Source organism: Mustela erminea, chromosome 14, assembly GCF_009829155.1.
Source record: "Mustela erminea isolate mMusErm1 chromosome 14, mMusErm1.Pri, whole genome shotgun sequence".
NCBI lineage: Eukaryota > Metazoa > Chordata > Mammalia > Carnivora > Mustelidae > Mustela > Mustela erminea.
The window spans coordinates 67,626,265-67,653,784 of NC_045627.1; the positions used below are offsets into that span (position 1 = coordinate 67,626,265).

At 54.1% G+C, this 27,520-nt stretch overlaps 1 protein-coding gene across 1 annotated transcript; it reads right to left on the reverse strand.

Moving 5' to 3' along the window:
- Positions 1-7,142: 7,142 nt before the first annotated feature.
- ITPRIP (inositol 1,4,5-trisphosphate receptor interacting protein) lies at positions 7,143-27,234 on the reverse strand. The gene is given in 3 exon segments (XM_032312031.1): positions 7,143-9,257; positions 9,260-10,898; positions 25,306-27,234. Coding segments are annotated over 2 exon segments (1,758 nt in total). The 5' UTR covers positions 10,886-10,898; positions 25,306-27,234; the 3' UTR covers positions 7,143-9,125.
- Between the last annotated feature and the right edge of the window lie 286 nt (positions 27,235-27,520).

The following is a 27,520-nucleotide window of genomic DNA, read 5'->3' on the forward strand; positions in this document are numbered from 1 at the left end:
TGACACCACAGATAATGGCATGTCTCTGGACGACCAAAACCAAAGATGTTCGTTTTGGGGCTCTACATACTAATTTTGAAGCTTGAAGAACCAGGCTCCATGGGATGAGAAATGTGCCCGCGGGGAAAGATGGGAGCTGGTGGCACACAGCCCGGTTTGGGGTGTGGAAGCCTTTCGTCCAGGCGGGCTCTCTGCAGCTTGCCTCGGTCACCTGCGCTGCCTTCCACGTCTCCCTTCTCCTTTACATCAACCTCCTGCCCCGCCGACGACTCGGTTGTCAACCTCTGGATAAAACTACAAGGGTTTAGCCTGGAGACAAGAGGCAATTAAATCATGCTCCGTGAGGAGCGTTTCAAATCCCGTGTCTTTTATCACAGGAGACGGCAGAAATAATATATCAGGGTTTTAAAAGAAATGCAACAATGAAAAAACATAGGGATTCTTCCACCCTCTGCGACATCTCGTGTCGCAGAGATAACCACTTTTAACAATCGGTGTATATCTTACAAAAGCATGTTAAGCCTACAGATTTAAGGTGAAAGCTGTTCTCTGTCTTGCAGAGCGGAAAAAGAGAAAAATAGTTGGAACCACAGCATTTGGAAGAGCCTCGTTGTCATACTTGAGGGTGTATGTGGACTGCGACCAGAGGAGGTCCTGGGAAGCTCGCTTCCTTCAAGGTTCTGAGCTGGAGCCCATCTGCACCGAGTCCAATGACATCCTGATGCGGTTGGGGGTGGGGTGGGGTGGCTGGGACAGCTGGCAGTGGATTGGGGGAGGGGTGGTGACTCAGTGTTCCTTGAAGTTCCTTTTCGCTCTAAATTTCTCCAATCTCAAGACAACGCAGTTGTCGACTGTTCATGTGCATGAAGTCTGAATTACAGGGTCCGAGCTGGAGTGTGTTGCTCTTGCGTGTGCCTCCAGGTCGCTCTCTGGAGCTTTGATGGCAGGTGGAAGTGGTGGTGGGGGGGGTGTCCCTCTCCCTGATTCCTCACTTTCATGTCTTGCCCAGTCCACGTTTCCTTTGTCAAAGTCAATGGCCTTCTAGATTACGGGGGTTCTGTGATGCTTGGCCTTCAGAACCAAGCTTATACCTCCCGTGGTTTATGTGGGCCTGGTTCCATTTTTTAGCTAAAATCTTCACAAATAATTAAATATCCAGCTCAAGGAGGGGGCTGGTTCTTGTAGATCAGCCTCCAGTCCCTTTCTCCCTTGCCCCCACATACCGAACACTCTGCCCCCAGGAGACTCATTTCCTATTCATCTTCCTCTGCAAGTCCCTGGAAGGCTGGACATTGTTGTTTTCAAACATTTTGCTCACTTCTGGCTCCTCAGAGCTCTTGAGCCTCTACTCATGCTGTTGCCTCTACTCTGTAGTCTTTCTCAGAGAAGACTCTGGTTTTCTTTGTTTTCAACCAGCCTTTTCTCTCGCAAGTTCAAATACAAAATTCTTTTTTGTGCCAAGAGATACTGCACCAGCGTGCATAAGAATAGGGCCGTTCGGTCAGACATACGGAGTTCCAGTCCTAGCTCATTAAATTCTGTTGCATAACCTCTCTGAGCATCAACTTCTTATCTGTAAAATGGGCCCGTGAGTTTCTATTTCATAGGGCTGTTGAAGAATGATGAGACCCTCGGTGAAAGGGCTCAGCACCTGCCAAGTAAATGCTCAGTGAGTGGCCGGCAACCCTGTTATCATGGCGAGACTCCTGCAAAAGATCAAATCTGACCTCTGCGTTCATTTTCCCATCACTTCGTGGGACAAGATGTCCTACGCTGCACATGGCTTGATTCATGGTTTGGAGTGTTTTCTGGTTCCCTGCGTGTGGGCGTAATCTCAAATGACCTGCGAGCCCTTGGAAACTGGGACTTTTGTCTCTCTTCCTCCCCTTCCTAGCACCTCAAACCTAGCTGATCACTGAATCCCCAAATCTTGCCACATTGTCGATGATGGGAGCATACAGATCCTTTCCCCTGTTGTGAAGTGCTCCAAATCCTGCTTCTCCGCCCTCCTGGAGTGTGTTAAAGTAGAAGCGTCTGAAATGACCAAAGTCCTGCATGGTGATTAGTCAATTTGAGGGCTGTGCTGTGCGCAACACACAGGCGCCCCAGGGGGCGTGCTGCTCGGGGGGAAAGGACAGGTGCTCCAGGCAAGCACAGTGGAATACTCTGTCTTGTCACTTCCTCCCAAGGATCCAGCACTTCAAGAATCCCTTTGCAGACAGTGGGGTCCGGGCACGGACCTTGTCCATAGCAGACAAGGTGTGGCTGAAGATCAAGGGTCTGCTTCCTGGCTTCGGGGCAGGCTGGCAAGTGGGTTTGCAAGCCTGTTGGGCCCGTGACAAAGCAGCCGAGGCAGGCTCCGACCTACAGCTTGCCCAGGGGAGCCGGAGCCGTTTCTGTCCGGGGAGTTTCCGAACTGGGGTTTCCGACTGGGGTTTCCAAATCTAGCATGGCGATCTGTTAGCAGGAGCAGGCTTTGATAAATCTGGGTTTATGCTTCCAAAGCCGGAGAATATTGGGTTATGCTCAGGGATTTAGGAAGTCTCTCAAAAGGGTGTGTGTGTGTGTGTGTGTGTGTGTGTGTGTGTGTGTGTTTCTGTGCATTTCTGCCATAGGAGGAAGGTACCAGGGTAAATAATTAGAAATGTATAGATAGTAAGGGCAGGATTCATTTTTTAAAAAGATTTTATTTATTTATTTGACAGAGATCACAAGTAGGCAGAGAGGCAGGCAGAGAGAGAGAGGAGGAAGCAGGCTCCCTGCCAAGTGGAGAGCCCAATGTGGGGCTAGATCACAGGACCCCAAGATCATGACCTGAGCTGAAGGCAGAGGCTTAACCCACTGAGCCATCCAGGTGCCTGGCAGGAATCATTTTTTAAAATTCCGTCCTAAAATAAAATGGTAAGTGGCCATTCATTTGCTCTAGAAAGGGCCTCTTTGGGGACTTTATCTGGGACAACCTGATGGCAGCAGGGGTAGGGTAGGGGACGACGGGCATCCCAGTTGTAGTGGAGCAAGAGCTGCCTAACCCGGAAGGCAGAGGAAGGGCTGGGTGGGGCTCTGCTCAGGCTTCTGGTGTTCCGTGGAGGAAGGAACCCAAGGTAGAGTCAACAGAAAACTTCTGTTTATGGTTTTTGTTTGTTTGCTCTGTTTGTGGTCTTTGAGTTTATTGTACAAGTCCTAAGCTAAGTGCTTCCCATGTGACCTTTTTATTCAGTCTTCTCAGTGGCTCTGTGAGGTGGATAGTATCATCCCCATTTGATAGAAGAGACTGAGACAAAACCAGGGCTCATAGACATTACAAGACTTGCTGAGCTAGGTCATGGCACAGCTGGGATTTGAACACACAGCCCAAGTTCTCAGCCCCTGTGTCACTTGTACGGTCTGGAATCTCAGACTCCTTGGTCTTTGCATGGCTTTGTCATGGGAGACGCTGGGTGTCTAGTGGGTGGTACCTCAACAGGCAGGTCTCCATTTTGGATGGGTGCATGCAGTTAAGGGCAGGGGTCCCTACTTCCTTGTCTCTCTCTGGATCTTGAAACATTCAGGCTGAGCGATCTTGCTGCTTGAAGTCTGGTTCTGGATGGGTGGAGTTTCAGTAGTTTCCCTGCCTGGTCAGATTATAAAATGTTGCAAGGAGGACACAGATGTGTGGAGAGGGCTTCTAGGAATTGGTCTGGACAAAGCGAGGGATAGCGAGAGGACAGAATGCCACCCACCTCCTGGGCCCTGGATCTGGCTCTACTCGAGGTCTCTGCGGTCTCTTGGTTGGCCCAGATTCCTGGGGTAGGAGGTATGTATGGGCTGACTCATTTTCTTTGGCTGGGATATCTTGGGGCTGATTCAGCACTAGCATTGCTTTTTGGAGGAGACCCAAGACAACTGTCAACCACTGGAGGTCTAACCACTGTCTTACTAAGAGACATTTGGTCCAACATAGTCCAGTCTACCCTCCGGAAGTAAATGAACGGTGAGGCCTTGGGGGCTCTGTGCTTCATCTCTGACCAGGTGGGAAGACAGGCCCAAGGGCAGCTTATGAGAAGTGGTGGGAAGTGGGTTTTTGCTTTGTTTCCATTTTAAATAAAGTTACCTTAAGAGAGACCTGAAAGATCACTGGTAAGTGGGTTTTAAACAAACAGATGGGACCAAATTCTTCCCAACCTCCTAGCCCACCCCTGTCCTGCAACTGGTACCTGGAACTTTTAAGACCTACCTTTTCCCAGCAAGAAAAGATGGCTTTGAACATCTCTGAGGTTTGTGTGGTTCCATCTTGCTAGAAGAGTCTGTTGCTGATGGCTTTATTTCCTGCTTTCTTTGTGGGGCTGCAGAGGAACATCAAAGGAATAGAAAATGCTGCTAACGCCAGGAAAGCAGGGGTCCCGCATTGTGCGGGAGGAAATAAACCAGGCCCGGGCCCAAATGAACAGAACACATGCATTTGGGGACAGGAAGACAATCATGTTGAGTAAATTTTCTTTGGGGAGGCCCTTCACGTTTTCCTGCATGTAAGGGAGCTGAAACGGTTACAGCCCAAACCCAAAGCTGATCTGGGAGTTCTCGAATCTCCTCTTGCCGTGCAGGCCCGAGAGCCACAGTGTTTCACTTTCAATTACTTAATGCTCTTTACTGTTCTCGGGCTTACTTTTTGGCCATCAGTTTTGTCTTCCTAATAGACCCACGTCCATGGGACAGAGCCCTCATCTTGTACTTCTGTTCCCCACATAGCGTCTGATCCAGGGCAGAACATAAGCTCTTTGCTCAATACTTGATTAAAAATGCCTTTTTCTCACTCGGGAGTCATGATGGTGGAATAAAATCCAGGCTATTGTTAACTTTCATGGTAAGATACTTGGTGGTGAATCTGTATGTACCAAGTTAGTGAGTACATTTCACAGCAATTAACTGTGGTTAATATCACAGCAGTTAACAGAAGGGAGGATCACTTGGAAGCAGACTTTACGCACTGAGATGTTCACTGAGATGTTCACTGCGGTGTTGTTTATAACAGCAAAAGAAGTGGAGATACTTAAGTGTCCCTCAGTAGCGGAGGCTGGGTAAATTAGGGTACATCCATACATACAGGGAGATAGTAAGGAAGCAACTCTTTTGAAATATAGGGTAGAACCAAATGTTCAAAAATGATATCTAAGAGACGTTAGACGGTATGATGCAATTCGTGTAAAAAGGAAAAGGATGCATGCACATGTGGTACATACATAGAAAAAATTTGGAAGAATATGCAAAAAACTTTGTATTGGTTATGGCTGGGGAATGGCAAATAAGGGGTGGGTGCTTTTATCTGTTACTTTTTCTGTCAGTGGTTGAATTTTTTTTATCATGACTGTATTGTTTTTATAAAATTTTTTTAAAAAAGCAACTAGTTAGAAAAACAAGCTATTTTTGGATGGCAAGGAGAAAAGTTAACTCTAAAAGATGCCCTTCCCAGGGTGGGGATCTGGGGACGAGGCAGAGGAGGGTGAAGTGGGGTGGGGACAAGTCAAGTGGTTATTGGCTCTCTCTGCTCCCGGTGTGCCGGCCATCTCTGTCCCATGAGGCGGAGATCGCTTTGAGCATGGGAATTTTCTGAATCACAGCCTATGCAGTGACTTAAGTTAGAACTTCCAGGACATTCACTGACCCTGCCCACCGTGCTGACCACATAGTTAGGGACTTCACGGTTGGGGGGCAAATCAGCAATGGCTCACCACTGCTTATTGTATGAAGTTCACATTTACCACGGCTCAGCCTTGAAGGCTTTTCTGTGATCAGCCCCAACGTTTTCAAACTCACTGGCTACAACTTCTCAGTGTCTATCAGCATATATACCAGCCCTATGTGGCTTCAGATCCTGGGTTTGCAACTTACCCTTTTGGGGTCAGCGTCCTCCTCTGGGAAATGGGAAGATGTTGACAGCACCCACATCATCATGTGGACATGGGAGTTGAATGAGTGAATGTACATAAATGCATGTAGAAGGGTGATGGGCACCAAGTAGGCACTACTACAATGTTGCCCCGTCTATCAGGCACCCCCCTCCCCTCACTCCATGGTTCTGGCTGGGACACTTTTCTGGCTCAATCCTACCCACATTTCAGAAGCTCTGTTAGGCCGTGTCTAACCCCTAAACCCCCAGGGAGCAGTAGTTCTTGGACTTTCAGAATCATGTGGGGACCTTGGCAAAATGCAGATTCTTGGGCTGGACTCCTAAAGACTCCTCGGAAGTCTGCAGTGTGGCCCGGACACCCAAATCCGGGTGACACCCATATGTGTAGTGTGGGGCCACCACAGGTGAAGCAGACGCTAATCGGGCTTCTCCTTCAGACCAGCCAGTGGTGTGCTCCCATCTTTCTTGTGGCCCTTCCCAACCTAATAGACATCTTGGCCTTGGGCCAACTGTCCAGACATGTGGCAAAATGGAACATTTTCCCCAAGCATCAGGCAGATGCCTGGTGGGGTCAAGCATGCTTGGGAAAGGAGAGAGCCCTCAGAGAAAGGGGCCTGGGTGTCCTCACTGGAAAGGCCTATAAAATGCCCTGATGGACTAAAGTCTCTATTGAAAGACATTTTCTGGGGCGCCTGGGTGGTGCAGTTAAGTGTCTGCCTTCGGCTCAGGTCATGATCCCAGAATCCTGGGATCGATCCCCACATCAGGTTTCCTGCTCCGTGGGAAGCCTGCTTCTCCCTCTCCCACTCCCCCTGCTTCTGTTCCCTCTCTCGCTGTGTCTCTCTCTGTAAAATAAATAAAATATCTTAAAACAAAAACAAAACATTGACTTCTACCTGCAAAACATAAGGGATCTTCTGAAATCTTTCAAAGAAAAAAAAAAAAAAAGACATTTTCTTTCCTCAAAACCCAAAAGCTTCATGTTCCTAGTAGCTCCCACATTTGTTTGCACATCAAGCTCTGTGAAAGAAGGTTTGTGCTGACCTCCCCCACGTTCCCCTTCTGGAACTCCATAGGCTACTTCAAAGATGGGCTAGAAAGGTTCTATTTTGTTGTTTTTTAAAGTTTCCTGAAAGCATAAGAATCAAAAGGGAGTGAAAGCTTCTGGGGGTAAACAGGAAACCCTCCCTGCTCCCTAACTCTGCCCAGGGAACCTCACAGACTTCCTGAAGTGAAAACAAACACCGTGACCAGTTTCTACTCCTTGCAAGAATTTAATTCTTCCTTCAATATAAATAAGGCAGCACGAAACACCGAGAGTTCTGCTGCTTTGTGCTTCAGAAGCAGCTTTGGTGCATAGAAGATCCAGCAGGAAGGAGGCGATCTGCAAGCAGCTGTCCTGCTGAGTTGTCATCTCTGGATAAACAAGAGGCCAGGAGGTCATTTTTCAGTGAACTTTCTCCTGGAAGCCAAGGGGAGGCCGAGGAAGGTTCACACTTGGTCTCAGCTTCTGGAGTCTGGTGTCCGCCTGTGGGGTCTCCTCCAAGCGCAACAACATAAGGATAAGGGGGTGAGGGCAGGCAAGGTATGGGCAGTAATAAATATGGACATTCACCCCGATTCTGGAAACAAATCACAACTGAACAAGGGGCTTGGGGCTATTGCTGGGGGCCATACGGGTATGATCCTTCCCAGCGCTGGGCAGACGAAAACCCAAGTCTGCGCGGTCTGACTCCAGCTCACACCAAAGGGTTCCTACGGCCTCAGTGCCCCATCATTGCTGAGCCTCCTGCTGCAAGTGAACCCTGTCGGGCAAATCGTCCATCTTCCCAAATCCTTGGGGCCAGGTGAGAGCACCCCTGGATGAGGGACAGGATCCTCTGCAGCTCCTGGTGAGCCCGATACCCCATGGAACAGGGTATTCTGCTCAAAGGCCTGGCCAGCTTAAACCCTGGAGGGAAACCCAGGTGCACTCATTCTTGCCTCTCCCTTGGCTTGCTGGGTCAGTGAGGCAGTACCATGGGAGGAATTCCCGAAGGGACAGCAAAGCCACAAATTGAGAAGTGGCTTCCCAACCCCCCTACCCACGCCCGGAAATGGGCCAGGTCCCACTGCAGGCTCTGGCGCCTGTCCCGTGACCGCAGCCCCCAGCAATGCCGAGGTGATCTCTTTGGGGCTTGGGGGCTGGGGCAGCACTGTTGTCCCTGTGTGTCCCCAGGCGGCTGAGCCTCTTCGGGTCTTGCTCATCTGTGTGGCCAGCAAGACCCATCCAGAAACGGGAGGTTCTGTGCCACGAGGGTGCCCCCCTGGAGTGAACAGGTCTTGGGGGCAACAGATGGAGCTAGGTCTCCTCTTGCCTCCAGGCATGCTTGGCTCTAGGACTGTGACGCCGCCGCTGAGGAGCACTCCAGGCTATGGCGTCCCTCCCTCACTCCTCAGCTCTGCTGTCTTCTCCGAACTGGGCACCCGAGGCAGACCCCAGCACCCTGGGGACACGTTCTACCCTGCACCCCCGTCACCCTGTGTCTCCTGCATCTTCCGCCTTCAGTACCTGCCCTCCCTCAGCACAGGCATGGCCAGAGACCAGCTGTGGAGCTTGTCCCCACTACGGTGCTCAGGGCACAGCACACTGTGGGAAGGGGTAGGGGAAGGGAGTGTACCCTGAGTGAGACATGTAGCTGGAAAAGCGGCCGACGGAAACTTCTCTCTGCCACCAAGTATCCACTTCTGGGCAACAGACATTGGCCCCTTGGGGCCTTGAATCTCTTCTAGGTCTTTTCTCCAAATAGTTTAAAAAACGGTAGCCGCATTTGGACCCTCGTAGTGCAGGCTGTGGATGGAAGGTGGCAAATCCCCACAACTGTCCCTGCTGGTGCCTTGGCTGCGATGCTTGGGGTCAAGCCATTACTGGGGACAGGCTGCAGGGTCTTAACATGCACCCCCGCCGGCATTCCTGCAGATCCCCTGTTGATATTTAAGTCAAGCCTGGACCCGGGACGTCAAAAATGACACCCGAATTGATGTTTGCGTTGTCTTCAGCTTGGCGTCCAGAGAGGATTTCGTCATCCTCTTGGCCGTTTGTGGTGATCCAAAAGTAAGACGCAAAGGATCAACCCAACCCAGACAACCACCTCACCAGCAGGCCCCAGTGGCATGAAAGCAAACCAGCTCGGCCAGCTTGGAATCCTGTCTCCTCCATGCCGTGGGGCCTGGCTTCCCCGGTGGGCTGAGCCGTGGCGCCCTACGAAGCCCGCCGTTCTCCTGGGACGGGGCCTGCAGGTGCTCCCAGAGGTGTGGGCCCATGGGGCGCCCTGCGTCCTGGCCCCCCAGGTCCTGTCCGCCCTACAAGACAACAGCTTTGTGGGGTAGGCTGGCATGGTCCGCGGGGATATGGAGGGAGTACTCGCTAATAAGCACCGGCGCGTTCTTGAGCATCTCGTAGAAGGAGTCCACCGTCTTCCGGTAGAGACTCCGCTGCAGGACGAAGGGCAGGAAGAGGTTGAGAGGCTCGGCCCTGCGAATGGCCTCAGGGAGTCCCATGCCCTCGGGTGCCTTGCGGTTGCCGATGAAGAAGTGACAGAGTTTCTTCTCCAGCAGGCTCTTCTCTAGGAAGCGGAGCAGCTCGTGCAGGCGAGCGTCCAAGTGGCTGGCCTTCCAGTCGGCCGGTCGCCGGGACAGCAGGAGGTGCAACAAGGCGGTCTTCAGGTGGTAGCTGCTCAGGCCGCTGGGGCCGGTCAGGCGGCTCTGCTTGGACAGCAGGAATGAGGCGATCTGCAAGCAGCTGAGGTGGCAGGCCCCCTCGGGCAGCGCCTTCGAGGTCATCCGGAGGAAGTGTCGCTCGTAGACGGCAAAGGACAGGAGCCAGTCGGTGCTGGATGCAGGGGTCTCCCCGGACGGCTCCCTGGGAAGGTGGGAGACGAAGTACAGGTCCGAGTCCTCGCACTGGATCACAGGAATCAGGTTGAAGGGCATGAACTTCCCCGAGCGGAACCTGATCTTGAGGGAGCCCGGGGAGTCCAGCTGACTGAAGGCCAGGTCGAACTCATACTTGTGGGCAATGCGGTGCCAGGCTCTGGTGAGCGCCGTCTGGAACCACGTCATGACCCGCAGTGTGTCCAGGTACGGGGAGCCTCCAGCGCACAGCAGGGTCTCCAGCTCGCCGCCGGGCCGCGCCGGGCCGTTCCTGCCGTGGAGGAGACACAGCATGTCCTCCCCCAGCGTGGTCTTGCCGCAGACGCAGCCCCGCGCATCCTCCGTGGCCCGCACCACCTCGATCCGGCCGTAGCCCTGGCGGCCCAAGGGCACGGGGCGGCGGGCGCAGCAGAGCTCTGGGCGGAAGTGGTAGGGCTCAGGCGGCACGAAGGGCACAAAGAGGTGGCAGAGCAGCGGCTTGTCCACCTGCCAGTTCTCGTACATGCTGTCCACGCCGATGAAGTCCTCCACCTCCATGTCCGTGTCCCGGTTGCAGAGGCTGCGCAGGGCCTCCAGCAGGTCATCCACGAAGCCTTCCACGAACTCCCGCGTGCGGGCCGCGTCGGCCGTGGCGCCCCGAATGCAGCGCTCGGAGAAGCGCTCGAGTGCGGCCTTGCTGGGCAGGGTGAGGCCCCGCAGCTGGGCGCCCTCCAGGCCGGGCAGTTCGTCCTCGTCCCCGACTGGGCACTCCGGAGAAGGCCCGTCCTGGTGGTCCTGCCGCCACACCTCGATCACCAGGAAGAGGATCATGCAGAGGGTGCTCCACAGGTCCCAGGCCGTGCGGGTCTCGTTCTGCTGCTGGCCCTCCTCCGCCAGCCGCTCCAGGGCCTCCTCCTCCGCGGCCAGCCGGGCTGCCTCCTCCTCCAGGCGGAGCTGCTCCAGCTGCAGCTTCTCCTGGTGCGCCTGCATCTTGAGGATGATCTCCTCCTCGCTCTCGGGGACCGTGGCGTTCTCCCGCGGGAATAGCAGCGGATGGTTGATGATGGCTGTCACCACCACCAGACACACCCGGAAGAGCCCCAAGGCCATGGCTGGAACCTTCCTGCTATACAGAGACATGGATCAGGATCAATGGTCACACCCAGCTTCCGTGCACAACGCTTCCTCCCCGGACCCTCACACCAACCTCTGTCCCATGGGTCGATCTGTCCCACCCAGTGGATGAAGGTCACACGGTTCTCCTGCCTGGCCCACAGTCCCCACCCCCTGTGCTGCAGCATAGCCTTGGAAGAAAGAACTGCAAAGTCCTTGCACACAAGCAATCCTGGCTGAGTGACTCGCAGAGGCTGTCCTGTTTCTGTCTGCCCAGTCCTTCCCCCTTCTGGAAGCAGCAATGCACTTTCCCCAGGAGCCAACCCTTCTCTGGCCCACGTCCTATGGCTTCGGTGGGGATAACCCCACCCCCAGATCCAGGGGAGAACATATAACCCAGGCCCAAGCCACTCCACACCTCCGCCTCCACAGTGTGGATTCAGCCAGAAGCACAGGACCTCCCTCCGGCCAATGGGAGGGACACAGAAGTGGGATTTCCTGGGACTGATGGGGAGAAAGACTTGGTTTGCCAGGGAACAGGATCATGGCTTGGGTGTGGGGGGACGACTCTCTATACCTCAAAGGGGGGGTTTGCTTGAGAAAGATGCCAACAGACAAAAGCAGTTTCCCTGGACCCAGCTATGCCTAAAGCCATTGCTTCGAGTTTTAAAGATTTTATTTATTTATTTGACAGACAGAGATCACAAGCAGGCAGAGAGGCAGGCAGAGGGGAAGGTGGGGAGGGGGAAGCAGGCCCCCGGCTGAGTAGAGAGCCCGATGTGGGGCTCCATCCCAGGACTCAGCTCATGACCTGAGCCGAAGGCAGAGGCTTAACCCACTGAGCCGCCCAGGTGCCCCTGCTTCTGGAGTTTTAAAGTCATGGAAATCAATAATGTTTTCGCTTTAAGTCAGTTTGAGTTGTTTTCCTATACTTCAACCCACCTCTCCCCAGTGAAGTCCTTGTGGTTAAGAACAAGAAGGTGGAGTCCCAAGGCCAGCCTTGTCACTGATCAGCTGTGCACCCCTGGGCATGTGAGCACACCTCTCGGAGACCCAGTTTCCTCACTGGATGAGAGGAAAGCCATCGTACCCCCAAGGGTCACAGTACTGAGGGACGTGGTGACCCACGCAGAATGTGTTGTGGCACAGTCAATGTTACAAAACATAGGTTCACTGAAGAGCATATGTTTCTGAAGCAGTTTTGGGCCCTTGTCTTCTCCTACTGTAAACCTCTCCTTTGGATTTGTAAGATCTCAGTCCAAATTCAGACACTGACCTCCCGGCCTTCTCCTGGGTCTCTCCCCAGGGCAATCTTGGAGAAAACCAGAGTGACCAAGTCACTGGGTTAAGTCTAAACATTAAATCTGACTTTCCTGAGTTGTCTAAACATTAAATCTGACTTCTTAATTGTGAAGGGAGACACTCCATTCCTCCAGGACAAATGGATTTTTTAGCTCTCAAATGATCTCAAGGGAAGGGCTAACCCCTTACAATCATGGGAGTTAGATACATAGAACCTTGGCCCCATCCCAAACCAATGGAACCAGAAGCTGCATTTTGATACCATCCACATTAACATCTGACAGCCACAGTCTTACAGGGTAGGCCTTACAGTATACCCTCTCCTCTCCCAGGCAGGAACCTTGGGGAATAACAGGGGCCTTTCCCATACAGCAGACAGCCAAATGACATTGTGGGACAGCAGAGAACACAGAGGGCCCCCGACCCCCTGTAAGCCAAAGCATGCTGATAGGAGCTTCTCCACTCTGCTTGAGCCCCATTCCCTAACCTTGAATTTACACCCTTAAAACCATTTTTTCCTGGTTCTTACCCTAATGGTGCCAAGGAACAGGGACATGGCATCAGGTAAAACACGTCTGCAGTTTCTAGCCAGCAGGGCCAGGATGTACGTGACCTGAGTTTCCACCCGTGGGTAGAACCTGCCGCTTAGATGTGATTCCATCCCGTACACGGCTGGACTCAAAGCAGGAACCAAAAGCGGGTCCACCGGCAGCAGAATTCAGCATGCACACACATTCAGGCCTCGAACTTGAGGAGGAGACAGAGGGCAGGAGAAAGTGTAGGAAGTCAGGCCGGAAGGGGTGTGGGGTGAGGAAAAAGTCCAGGGGTAAGCTAGCCAGCGTTTCTTCCCTATGACGAGGAGCGGCTTGCTAGATAATTGCAGAAACAGGTCAGCCCTGGTTTCCACACAAGGGAAACCTCAATGAAAAATTTTGCCAGAGTGGTCCGAGCCAAAACCGCGAGGCTGGCTTCTCAATGTGGATCAGGGTTTTAAGATCAAGGCATGCGGGGCTAAGTACAGCACCAGACAGAAGTCAGTTGGGAGAGAATTTGGAGGTTCTGAGGCCCTCGAGGGCCCCTGTACTATAGGCAGCCCCCTTTGGGCCCAGTAGACCCCGACAAGTCACAGTCCCAGGCCTGGGCAGCCCCTGACCAGCCTCCACGCCAGCTCAGGGTAGGAGGCTAGCCAGTGAGGAGTGGAGCCATCGTCAAGCCTTAAGACCAGAAGCCTTCCTCCTCTCTCCCCACCAGCTTCCACAGGGCTACCTGTGGGCACCCTCCTGCCTTGTTCAAGGGCTCTAATGGCCTCCTTACACTGGGAGAGGTGACGTTCAAGTCCCCAAACCAAGTGGGGCCACTGACTCTGTATGCTAGGGGTTAAAAGGATGGATTCTGGAGTAGACAAGACAGGGCTAGAAGTCAGCACGGGCACTTACTAGCCATGTGACCTTGGACACATCACTCAACTTCTTAGGCCCTCCTCAGTCTCTTCATCTGTGAAATCCCCAAGGTTGTAAAACTTGAACAAGATGATGCATATAAAGCCCTTGGGAAAATGCCTGCCCCTGTGCAAGTTTTCTCATGAAAGAGTGTCTGTGATGGGACAGGGAAACGCAGTGACCCTGCTGGTAGGGGTTCTTGAGGGGGCACGCAGATGCCCCCACAAGGGGTTCTGGCAGGATGCAAGCAGTAACACATACACACACCAGAGCACAGAGCACAAGGGACATGGGCTGGGCTGACAAAGCGGGAGGAGCCTGGGCTCTAGAAGCAGACAAGCCTGGGTTTGAAACCTGACTCTGCTCCTTGCCAAGGGGTCTTGCTTCTCCAGGGCTCCAGGGCTTTCCCTCAGAGACAGAGCTATCAGCAGACCCTCCTTCCTAGGAAGGCAAGAGTTACGGGCGAGAATGCATCTCAGGTGCTGGGAGCAGATGCCCTTCCGTATTCGCTCCTTCCCCCCAGGCCTCCCCAGGCCTCTAGCTTCTCACCTGCTAAGCACACCAGCCCTGCCAAGTCCCGGGGGTGTGGAGGAAAGCACGCTCAAAAGTGCTTTGAAAGCACAAAATGCTCCTCTAGTGTAGCTGTTCCTTGGCACACCACTCTGCCCACCCTGCCCCCCAGCACAGGGGAGAGGCCTTTGGAGCCTTGGATCCTCCTGGAGGTGGAGCTCTGACTCACTTCTTACTCGAACCAACAACTCCCTCCCAGGGATCAGATGAACTCCCAGGTGTCTTTTGGCGCCTTTAAAATCTGGACAAGCAGGCTCTGCCTGTGGATGGGGAATGGGATGAGGCCGCTCATTGATCACTAGATCGGACCAAGCTGGAACCTCTACTTCCCCTCCCCAAACCAAGCCACAGGGAACACTGCCCTGGGGGCCACGGGGCCAGAAGAATGAGAAGGAACCAGAGTGGTGTGACTTTTATTGGAGATCACGGGGACAGACTGGTACCTGGGAGCCTCTCCTCAAACCATGGATACATATGCATGTACACACACGCACACACACACACACACCCCTTTCCCAAGGACCCCGTTCCCCAATTTCAAAATTGTCCACCTCTGCCTTGGCCCAAGGCTCTTACCCCTACTGAAGCTGCCCCATACGTGTGGCCCGAAACACCCAGTTGGGTTCAGCTTAAAAATGAACTTGGGTCACTCGGAGGGCTTTGTCTGTCTGCTTGCCAGGAAGCCGGCAGGAAACCTGCTGAGTTCCTCTCCACCCCCGCCCCTGTCCACAGAGCGTGGTGGCCCATGCAGGTCACAGCTAAACTTAGCCTGGCAAAGAGCCAGAGTCACGAGGCAGCAGGGGCTGGGCCAGAGGGCTGCAGGTGGTCAGGCCAGCCAGTGGTTTTCTCTGACCTTTATTCTGCGCCTGGCCAGAAGCCTCAGACTCTGGGGAAGAAGCTCCAGATGGCCTCTCTGTTCCCTGGGCTCTGTCCCTCCTGCATCCCCCACAGCCTCCCAGCACCCCAATCAGAGCTTGGTCCAACGAATGCCATGCGGAGTTGTCTAATAGAGATATGCCTCCATTGACCAAGCCTTCACTAGGACGTCCTGGGTACACGGTGACCCCCTATAACCGAAGTGGGTGTTATCCCTGCTTCACAGGTGGGTAAACCAAGCCCAAGAAACAAAAAGCCATTTTCTAGCCACACGACTAGAAAAGGCACAGGTGCGTTGAGATACAGTCTGTTCTGTTTCCAGCTGGAAACCCCAAGTTCTTTCCACGGTGCTGTGTTTCCAGAGCACCTACAGCATGCAAGGAACATGCTGGATGCCACAGGGCTCACGCAGCACAGGAGCCCAACAGGATCCCAGGCAGGAAGAACAGCACCATCCACACGTGGAGGCAGAGAGCCACCAAGGATGTCACAGGACTGAACGGGCTGGGAATGTTAATGGTGCACGAGCAGCAGGGGACAAGAATGCAGAGAGAGTCTCATTTCTGTTCTTTGGGGGCCCCTCTTTGTCTGTGGACCTTCCCTGTGTTCACTGGCTGGGGAGATGTGGCTGTGTGAGCCTTTGGCTCCAATCCACGTAGCCCCCTCCTTCGAGACAGAATTCCTATAGCAAACCCGAAGAGGGGAGAACCTGTGTTCATCCACACTCCCGACCCATCACCCACCTACCCCCACCCGGGGCTGGCTGGCTGTGGCCTCAGCAGCAGGGGCGCCCAGGACCCATTTCTCAGCAGCCAGCAGTCCCCTGGGACAATGGTTCTCCAGATGTGGTCCCCAGTCAGCAGCACCACGTGGGACCTCATGAGAGAAGCAAATGCTCAGGTGCAATCCCAGTCCTGCTGATCCGAAGTTCCAGGGCTGGGGTCCAGCACCTATGTTGTCCTGAGCCCTTTGGGTGGTTCCAGTGCCTGCTCAAGTCTGAGAACCAGTCCTGCCCAAGCCTGGCAGGCCTCCAGGGAGGAGGAGGGTGCGGTTCCTGGTTCTTGAGGTGTCCCAGCAGCCCAAGCCTGCAGCTGTCATATGCAATTAGCTCTGCTAATTACAACCACCCAGGCACCCTGGCCCCGCCCTGGCTCCGCCCCAGCCTTAGCATCATCTTCGGAGCTGAAAGGAACAGCTGAGGTTGTTTCCTTATAATTTTGGAATAAAGGAGTTGGGTTGATGGCAGGGGAAGCCACCTGCAGCCCAGGCCCTGGGGGGTTCCTTGGGTCCCTTCCCACTGCTTAGGCTCTGCACCCTCTGAAGAAGAAGGGGCCAAAGGAGATGAGCAGTCAGTAAGTTTGGGCTGCACCCCTACTGTGCGCCTGGTCTTATGCTGGAGTCCCCAGTCCTTGGCGAGGTGGGGTCTGTTGGGGGCAATAAAGCCACACATTGAAGGAAGTCAGAATTTAGTGTTGTACTCATCTAAGCCCCATTTTACAGATGAAACTAGAGAGACCTAATGAGGAGATGAGCCTGAACAGGAGGGTGGGGTCAAAGTGGTCCAGGCAGACGGGCCCTCCCAGGAATTTCTGGACAGACAGACAGCAGAGAAGGGGAGGCAGGTGCTTGTGTGCCCGTGAACAGATGAATGTCCAAAGCTAAGCCCTCGGCGAGTATTCTGTCGTTGATTCTCAGAGCACGAGTTAGGCAGCTGCAACATCCTATCTTGTGAATAGACTGAAGGTCAGCAAGGTCCACTGTGTGGCTTCAAAGGTTTCCTGTCTGCAGTGGGCCTGTCCCCCTCCCTCTGCACTCCCTCCACCCTCCCAGGGCCTGAGTGAGCCCTGCCACCTACCAGGCATCAGAGTCAGGAGGGGCGACCACCCAGCTCATTGGCTGTGCCCCGAGGAAACAGGACTATAAGAAAGGACAGGTTGAACAGAGTTTGACCTTGAGCCTGGGTGGAGTTTGAGCCCCATGAGCCAGCAGTCTGTCTGCAGCCCTAGTGAGGCTCTCCTCCTGCGGTCTGGCCTGTCTGATCCCTGCTCCCATGCCTCTTCCTAGCGGAGCCCACGCTGCACACCAGTGTCAGCTTCCCCGCCCAGCCCAGTGGCACCTTCATTCAGGGCCGGCTCAGGGGGCCGTCTTCCGGGAGGCTGCCCCTTGGTGCAGGCCTCCCTTGCCCTTCTCAGAACCCTTATAGGTCAGGCCACCTTCCTGCTCTTCCCTTGTGTTTCTCTGCCTACCAGTCCCTGACTTCCTAGTTAAGAGTTCCAGCAAGTTCCAAAAGCTGAACGTCCTCCTGTCTCCTCCCAGGTACCAGGCTGCCCAATTTGTCAGGCTCCCAGTACACCGGTCAGAGCTGACCTCTCACGTGTTAGGGAGGAGATGGTCGCTGTGGGAGTGACATGTCCCTACAGACTCCTTCCTCTTCACCTTACTCAGGGATGGGGTGGGTAGGGGTGCAAACAGACTCAGCATAGATGGCCCCCACCCTTCCAGGACAGGGGTCCCCCGCAGGAGAGCAGAATGGCCTCGGAGACTGGCCCAGGCCCTAGCAAGGGGATCTCTTGCTGAGGTTCCTCTCTGCCTGCAGCCCCGTTGGGGGTGGGGACAGAAGAAGGGCTGAGCAGCACTGGGGAGGGTCTGGGTCCTGCGGCTTCAGGTCTGGGTAGGAGAGGGAGGGCAGGCAAAAAAAAAAAAAAAAAAAAAAAAAGGAAGTGAGGAAAGAGGAAGGAAGAGGACCAATAAAGCGTAATTGAGAAATGGGTTGAAGGCTGAGGTTCTGGGTCCCCCGTGTGTCTTCTCCTCCGAGTCCTTACAGCCACCCCCATCGCCGTCCACCCCACCCCCAGCCCTGCAGAACCTCCATCTTGGCCTCCAGCCAGGCTCGCCTTCCTCCAACCTGCCACTCACAGGACCACTGGGCTCCTTCCCTTCCCTCCTTTCAGCCATGCTTCCTGAAGGCAGAGCTGTGAGACCAAGTGTGGGGGAGGGGATGGGGCGTAGTAAACGGGCAAGGCTGCGCATGCGAGAGACCCAAGTGATGGGCCCGGGATCAACTGGTCCCACACGCGTTATCTGAAGGGACGAGCCACCACGTCGCATGCACTGTGATTTCTTTTTTTTTCTTTTTCCAAGAGAAGCCAGAAATCTGAATTTTATCAACATCCCTCAATTTTACAAGGTCGGTGCTATTTCAAAAATTCTTTGAAAACCTTGGAAGCTGAATAAAATATGTCAGTAGGCCACTTAAGGCCTGCGGGCCTTGGTCCCCGGCCCCCTCTCTGTGCCTCCCTTCTCTTGTCCATTGGCACTCCCCACCCCCTAGTAAGCATCCTCAAGGCTGCCCTTGACCCTGGTACTCTCCTCACTCTTCCCTCTCAGCAATACCACCTCCTACTATTTCCTCTGTGACAAGAACTCCCTGAAATAGCCCCGCCCCCGGCTCGACCCTTCTCCTCAAACCCAGTCCTGACAGAATTCCAGCATCTCCCAGTCATCCCAGCAGCCACCCCCAAGGTAATCATGACCGGCATTTATGAGGGCTGGCTGTGAGCCAGGCCTGGGCTAGGGATTTACACAAAGGCTTTCTCCCAGCCTCTCCAGAAAACAGAGACTGTAGCCTAATGCGTATACATTACAGAGCACCGCTGTTACTGTCTAAGGTCTTTGGTCCCCACGACTGGACAACTGGACCCCGAATGCTCCTCCCTAGCCCAGGGGAGATCCCACACTGGGCTCAGAAGAAGCAGTGGACTGGACCCTGATCGGGGTGGGGGAGAGAGCAGAGACAACCCCTTACCCAACCCTGCCCACCATGCCCAGTGGAGGAGAGCCCATGGCCAAGTTTATGCTGTGAGAGGAAGGGCCTTCTCGCCAAGGTGATCTCTGCGGTCATGGCTCCATGGCCCCACTAGCCAGACTCAGAGGGTGCCCAGTCACACCGGCTAAAGCACTAAGTTTCCTCAAGGCCCACTTTCAGAAAGGGAGGGGTTTCCAAAGTCACCAGGATGCCAACCCACCCTCTGGTCTGGGGTCATGGAGCTGGTCAGCCCACGTGCAGGAAGGTCAGGGGCCTGGACTCCGCTGATGGGGGTGGGAGAGCCCACATCCTTCCTGTTCCCGCTCTTCCATCAGCAGCTCATACACAGATGGAGAAGGCACGGAAGCCATCCATCTCCCAGGAAGAACATGGTGTCCTCCCGTCCAGCCGTGCAGCCTGATGTCCCCACAGCATGTCCTGGGAAATCACAGTGTTCTGGGACAGACAGACAGAGGCCTGGTATCTCAAGCTAGGGAGCTTATAGGCCCCTGAGACAGGAAGGGGCTCTCCTGGCCGCCTTTTGTCTGGGTCCACATCCAGATTTCTCTCGCCTGTTCTCCCCAGCACACCTGGAATCCAACAGCTGCTGTGATGGGTTGAATGGTGACCCTCAAAAAGCTAGGTCCACAGGCTAACACCCAGACCCTGTGAATGTGACCTTTCTTGGAAGGAAGGGTCTTTTAAGTAATTAAATTAAGGACCTTGAGCTGAGCCCCGCCTGCATTCCCCAGGTGGAATCTAAGTCCAGTGACAAGTGTCCTTATTAAGAGAACAGAAAAGGAGCAAACAGAGAGGAGAAGGTCATCGAGACCAGAGGCAGAGGCTGAGGCGAAGCTGTGCTAGGGCCCAGAAGGCCTGGAGTCACGGGGACGGGGCAAGAAGTATCCACCCTCAGAGCATTCGGAGGCCACATGGCCCTGCGGGTAACTTGACCACAGATTTCAGGCCTCCAGAACCCTTTGAGAGGTTTGTTTTCTGTTTCACCACCCAGTTAGTTTGTGGTATTTTGTTAAAGCAGCCTTCAGAGACGAACGCAGTCTCGGAGCACAGCCTCCTTCCCCACCCCCACGCCCCCGCCACCTCTGAGGTTTGCTCTGCACCGAAGCAGGGGGCTCCCTAGCCTGGCTGGCATAGGCCTCTGGAATCACTTCCTCTGAGCCTTCCCTCACTCCCAGCCACGCCGGTGGCCTCCTCGTCCCTGGAGGTCTCTCTTCATCTCATTGGGTTCTAGTTTCCATGTTACACGGGTCAGAGCTTTAAGACTGAGGTTCAAGGCCTGGCCCCACCTCAGTTCCTTCCCACCTGCCCTGGCCCCTTCCGACTGACTGTCCCCTGAATGTTTCCTATACTGCACCCAATTCCCTGCACTGTGTCCACATCGCACGACCCAAACCCTACCTGATGGTCCTCACGGCAAGCCTATCTCAGAAACTGCCTCTAAGAGCCTTCCTGATCCCTCTTCACTCCCCAATTCCTGAGATGAATCCTTCTTTCTTGAAAGGGCTTCATAAACAAGCAGACGGCCTATGTATTAAGCCCTTCTGAGTGTGGGTAAGCCTGGTGCCCTGTGCAGAGGGCATCTCTGGAGGTATCCCAGAGCAGGGACCCCACCGTGCTTGCCCCCCCCCCCCCCGCTCCCGTTGGGTAGCTCAGCTCACCAGAGCAGCAGCAGTTTCACAGGCAGGGGTCCACGGAGCCAAGAGGTGGAGCCTTCACTCCGAGTCTCACAGAAAAAGAGCAGAGAAGCGAGAGGCCATGCTAGGCCCGCAGCTCCAGACCCTGCCACCCTATCAGAACGAGCCCCTGAGCTCTGGTTGTAAGCCCCGACTTCTGGAGTTGGAAGGGCTTGTCCTGACTTTCCCCAAAACGCCTGGCAGAGACCCAAGGCAGGCCTGCCTGCTCAGGGCACCAAGGATGCGTGCCATCCTGGGGACCCACCAGGGTGCTCACATCCTGCACTCGGAGACACCCACTCTCAAAAGAAGCACCGCACACGTCCTCCATTCTCAGGAAGGATGCGTTTCTCATAGCCAGGGCGCACCCCATCAACCCCCTTGGCCCCCGGATTCCCACCTCCCATTTCCGGACCTGAAATCACAGGGGCGTGTTCACAGTGGAAACCCAGAGGTAACAAATTCCCACAGTGAAGCAGCCCTCACACACCATTAGATGTTGGCTTGGCTTCAGCTAGTGTTTCTCAGACTTTCCTGTGCCGCTGGGCCCCATCTTGCCCACAGGAGTGCTGGCGAGGAGGGAACACGAACACCCACCCCAGGCAGGGATGCCGAGGCTCCCAGACCCGTCGGGCCCCTTCTCTGCCTCCTCCCTGCGTACTCTACACCCCTGCGTCCCAGGAGGGCAGTGAGTGCTCCAGAGGAGCCACATGTAGGCTCGCAGGCTGCGGGGACAGAAAGCAGGCTCCAGATAACAGCAAGTACACAGGCTCAGTGGGGAGTGGGGAGTGGGGAGGGTCTTCGAGGGGGCTGTGCAGGAAACAGGGAGAAAGTACAAAGGAAAACAAAGTGGAGACAAAGCCCTCCCTTGGCCGGCCTGGCCTGCTTCCCCTCTCACAGCCGAGCTGGGGATGGATGGAATGAAAATGAAACAGGCTGCTGGGCGCCACCTTCCTTGTGATCCTTGGAGGAGAACAAAGATGGACCAGCTCACAAAGACAGCCCGGCCTCTCCGGGTCCCGGCCTCTCCGGGGAGGCAAGGGCCCCCCAGGACTTTCCCACAGTTCCCACCCCCCTCCCCATCCTGCCCCGTCTTACTCACGCCCAGCTTGAGGGATTCTGGCCCCCACAATCCCAGCTTGAAATCCCAGACTGTTTGCCCACCCTGGTCCCCTGGGATTTGGATGGTACAGGACACAATGCCTGTGCCCCAGCTGCGCAGGGGGACAGAGAGAAGGGGGTGGGGGAGACGGGGTGGGGAAGAGGAAAGGAAGAGCTCTCAACCTCCTGTGTTTTACACACACACACACACACACACACACACACACACACTCTGCGCCTGCAAAGATCTAAAACCCCTTTCATCTTAATAAAGGAGAACAGCAAGAGAAACAAAGGGAAGAAGGAGGCCGAGCCAGCTGTGCACCGCTCAGAGCTTGTGGGGGCCTCTCTGCTGCAGGAACCTGGGGGGAGCAGCGGGACCGGAGTCGGCCTGCCCGCCCGCTCCAGGGCGCCTCGGTCAGGGCGGACTGGCTTCGACTCTACGTTGGAGAGCGGCTGGCAAAGTTACCCCTGGAATCGTCCAGGACTGCAGAGGCCTCTTCCTTGTGACTTGGACAAAATGACGACGATGACCACAGCCGACAACAGGGATGGGATGATACCTGCGCTCTGCCCTGGCTTCTGCCTGAGGCTGTGCCTGGCGCGCAGCAGGGGCACCTGAACCAATGACAGGGGCGAGCTGGTCGGCTGCGGCAGGCAGCAAGCAGGCCCTGACACCACCAGGTTCACAGGGACATGCTCCGCCTCAAGCCCACCCAGAAAGAAACAGGCCAAAATCTTCAGCTCAGAAGAGCTTAACACTTTGCAGAGGCTTAGTGTACAGTGAAGAGACCAGACTCCACTGTCAGAGGGCCTGGGTCAGAATCCCAAGTCTCTTGCTTGGGGTGACCACACTACCTCCTTCTGGGCACAGTGGTCCCAGACACGGTCGTGCTCCGTAAAGGACACGGTTATCTGTCTCGCTATGGGTGATGAAGCCAGGTCTCCCCTTTGTTAAATCCTGCATCTTAGGGACTCCTCTGGGGAGATGGGGGTGACCGACATCCCTGCAGCACTCCCGAAGCCTGGGGACTTGGCCTGGTTGTCTCCCCCACCTCCCTGTTTCTTCAAAAGGCCCCAGGAGCTGCCACAGAGGGAGAGTAGGAAGCTCAGCACCTGGGGAGCTTCTAGTTTGCTCCGCACCCCCCCACCCCTGGTCTGGCAGTATTAACACTGATGATCCTCCAGGTCTTTGGAGGACCTGGCTGGAGAATCCACAGTGGGTCCCTGATGCCTGGCATTCAAGGTGCAGGGGTTCCTTGATGCTCGCTGAGTGAATGAAGTCAAGACTGGGGGAAAGAAAAACTTGCTGCTTTTGAAATGGGGGTGTAGTGAGAGATCTCTGATGAAGTCACTTCTAAGGCTTTTCTTTCTGGGAGCCACTCTGCCATCAGAAAAGCAAAGTGCTAAGAGTGGTAAGGGCCTTGGGGAATGGGAGCAAGAACCCTTCCAGATGCAGCCTGGAGACAGACCTTGGCCCCTTCAGGTCCGGATGGTCTTCTGCTAACTACAGGCTGACTCACTACCCGTGTTTACCAAGAAAACAGCCCAGGAATGAACCCTGGCCCAAGTTTATCTGACCCCCAGATGCCTCTCCCCTTGACGGCCACTTCCTTGCTTGAGAGTCTTACAGAAATATAAGATAAGCGCAGGATACAGAATCTGAAGCAAATTCAGGAAAAGAAGCAGAGAAGCAACCCTTGGTGGAGTGGCAAGTAGGTCTCCCTTTCTGGAAAAGAACAGACCAGCCCTGTGGCCCTGATGCCCCATGGGAGAGTTTAAAAAACAGCAGCCGATGCGTGACATTTACAGAGATTTAGGCATTGTGTGAAATACTTTACAGGTCTCACCTGCACAATAAACCTCAGAAAGAGGAACTATCTGCATTTTACGGATAAAGAAACTAAGGCATAGAGTCATTATCAGTGTCGGGATTCGAACTCAGGACTTTCAAGCCTCTGATTTTCCCATCATACTGTGCTGCTCAGTGCCTGATTATCCGTGAAATATTACGGATGGGCTTTCCTGTACCCTTTGGAGCAAGGCAAGTGATGGTTTAACTGAAATCTGGGCATGAGGCAGGGAATCAGACTCAACGAGCTTTCAAGGCCCCTCCCACCCAGAGATTCTGGGTGTGTGACCTGAGATGTCGGAGACGGCTTCTCAACTGAAAGGACAGTGTGCTGGGAAAAGGAGGCAGGGCCCTTCTGACACTGGACAGTACCTTTTGCTGGGAGGCATCAGTGGAAGTTTTGGGGCGGCAAGCAAGGGTCGGGCCTAGGCATCCCCTGTTCTTTTCCCCTCCAGCCCCAGCTCCGCATGGTCCTGGCTCTTCAGCAGTCCTGCCCTTTTACTGACTCTGGAACAAAGTCTAGCAGACAAAGGACCTTTTCATGAACTTCAGGCGGGTCCCCTGACTATTACCAAGAAGGCTATTGAAACAGGCTCCCAGGAGAACATTTTGTTACGAGCACATGCTTTTGCACCAACAAGCAACTAGAATTATGACAACGCCCTCTGTACCGTCTGGCGCAGGTTCGGAGGAGACTCTTGTGTACCCACTTCAGGGAAATGCCCTGGGGGAGAAAGTAGGAGCAGCCCAGAATGGCTGCAAAGCTGAGCCCTCCTCCCAGGCAGCAAGCGCACCACTATGTCATCCACCTGTGAATGAGTCATTTGAAAACTCTGGGCTTTGTATTTCTTCCAGGACTTCCATCTGAGGATCTTAAAGTGCCCTGCATATTCTCGGGTACTGGCTGCTCCTATGCCCATTTAAGAGGCGGAGAAACTGAGCCCAACTGCTAATACCATAGTCACAGCAGGAGGGGGCCTGAGTAGGCCGTCTGCCTGTTGTCGTCTCACCTCTGGCACTCAGCCTGTGGGATTCTGTTCTTGGACAGAACACAGCTGACACTCATGCCTGTCCTCTCTCACAGCACTCCCCAAACCCTGAGTGTATCTCAACCACCTCCAAACCCCTTTATGAACTGCTAGGGAGGAAGGGGTCCCATGGCTTTAGTTTAGGCCAACTTGAAATTCTGTGAGGCATGTGAGGCGAGGGGTGAGCTGTGAGACGTTGCTTCTGTTCCCAGCTGGCACCAACTCTTGGGGCAGCACATACCCGACACTCCTCTCCTCTCTGCGTACCGTTGGTTATAAAGTTCCATGAAGCCAGTGAATCCTGAGCGTGGTCACTGCTTTGCACCTTGTAGGTGCACAACCAATACTCATGCAATGAATGAAGGCTCTCTCTTAAGTCAGTCCCTGCAGCGAGGATGTGGGCAACCTTGTTTCCCACTTCCCTTTGGCGGTGAGGATGGAGGAGCAGGGAAAGCCACTTTTCCGATTGCCCTATCACAGATCCCTACCTCCCACTGTTCCCTACCAGATTCAGGCTGCAGAAGGGAAACCCAGGACCACGGAAGCTGCCAGAAGCTACTATAAGGGGTCATGCTCCTTGCCAGTCACAGCTGAGAGAACTCAACAAGATTGCAGCCCTCAGTGATGAGCTCTATTCCCTGGGGTAAGCCCTAGCGGAGGCCCAGAGACCTACCACCAACCAGTTTCCAGCCGAGACCTCTGACCTGCAGCCCCTCCCTCTTCCCCTTGCCCAGCCCCTGAGAAACACACCTGTGGATGTCACGCCTTCCGTGCTCCCTCCTTTCAACATGGGTCTTACAGTTGGGATGGATCTTATTCCTCCTGGTCTACCTTAAGGTGGAGGTGAGGTGTTGCCGTGGGCAACAGTGATGTCACCTTCCAGGTGCTTCCATTCTGCTGATGTCATGGGTTGGGCCACTCCACCCCACTCGGATAGAAGGGGAATACGCTTTCGATGAGAAAATATCACAGGTCCCAAACTGCTGCAGAGGGCCCTACAGACCTCTTAGGCAGCCCCAAACAACCCTCTTCCGTTCCTAGAAAACCTCACCCTTCTTTTCCCTCTGGAAGCTTTGCCTGTTCAGACCAAGCCTCAAACCTGACTTTCCCTCCCCCAGTTGGCAGAAAGGTGCGGACAGCAGCTTTGTCCTCAGCTGTGACCAAACCACAGCGAGGGCAGCAAGGAGATGAGCTCTTTCCTTCGAGGACTCTGGGGCAGTCTGGGTCCCCACAGCCTTGTTCTTTGGCCAGATGTCAGTGGCCCTAAGGGGAAGGCTGGGGGCCCAATTTGGCAAAGAAGGTGGATCCTCAAATGAACTTGACCGTCTCAAAGAGCGCATAGAGGTCTGTGCCTGGCACGGAGCTCAGTGCCTTCTACAGGTGTCCTGTGAGTGGTCATCCCCTCTTTACCAGTGAGAAATCTTGGGCTTGAAGGAGTCAAATCACTTGCCCAAGTACCAAGAATACCCATCAGTTGAGCAGGGGGGAAAAGACTCAACCCAAGCCCACTCTGCTCCAGAGACCACACGGATCATACCTCATCGGCGCGGTGGCACCTGGGGACAGTGGCTGACTGAAGATGAGCCACAAGGGGCCTGGACAGAGATCACATTTAAATCCAGAGAGGCCATGTGGGTGACCAAGCTGAGCTGAGGCAGCCAAGGCAAGCGGTGCCTTATTAATACTGCTTCCCACCCATGCTGGCACAGATGCAGCCGTAAGGGGCCAGTGTGGGGTCTTCCACTTCCCCAAGCATCTGTGGTGATTAGGGACCATTTTTCTTTGTTCTGTGCTTGGCTCACTGTTGACCCATCCAGGCCACCCCACCAAATCCTTTTAACTTGCATGTAGCGTTTACCCCTACAGCTGTGCCTCCAACCCTGAAACTGTGAGTGGTTAAGTTATGCAAAGGAAACTCTGTGTAGCTGGGAGCTAATGCTTATAAAGCACTAAACAAATTAAGTAAGCAGAATAAAAATCGCTAAATTATGCAAGAGGAAATGGAGACATCCTATCAGGTTAACAGGGTCCCTGAGACACTGGCGTTGGAGACCCACACAGCCAGGCTGACTGGAGTACTGGTCTACCTGGCAGGTATTTCTCCACTGATGAGAGGGCCATAGAAGTCAAGAGAGCTCCGTGCTATTAGACAACCCTCTTCCCGTACTTCTTAGCCAAGCGTGAGCTGCCTGGATCTTTGGATTCCCACGTGGTTCCCCCAGGATGCGGGGACCAGATACCATCCAGTCTGCATGATGGTGATGGTGACAAGTGTTCCAAATTTAAAAACTAGCATTCTAATTTGCACACCCACTTCTGGGAGTTTCTTGAGGTGACTCAATGGTCCAGGTCCAAACCACTTGGAAAATTGTGGAGATGAGGTTTCAGAGTAGGCACAGCTAAGAGCTAGACTTGGGACAGGTGACAAGATCTACATAAATACCACCCTTTATGGGAAATCTGCTGGGTACCAGCTGGTTCTTCCCAAGAGATTTTGAGGCATCCTCATTAGCTGAGAAGTTAGTTTATTTAAAATACTGTTTATAGGGACGCCTGGGTGGCTCAGTTGGTTGGGCATCTACCTTCGGCTCAGCTCATGCTTCTGGGATCCTGGGGCCTTGAGATGGAGTTCCACATCGGGCCCCTTGCTCATCAGGAAGGCTGTTTCTCCCTCTGCCTGATGCTCCCCTCCCCTGCCTGTGCTTCTCCCTCTCTAATAAATAAGTACATTAAAAAAAAATCTTAAAATACTATCTATAGATAGTATGTAGTAACAAGCTTCATTCCAGCTAATTAAGTGCTAAAATGTATGGTGTGGAAAATAAGCTATCATATATATATGAAGGTGTGAAATGGAATCTGGGTAAAGCTTTCCTGAACAAGCTTAGGAAGGGCATCTGTGGGTGAACAGGGCCTGGACAGGGAAGGGAAGAGGGAACAGATGGGAACTGGGGGGTGGGCAGTG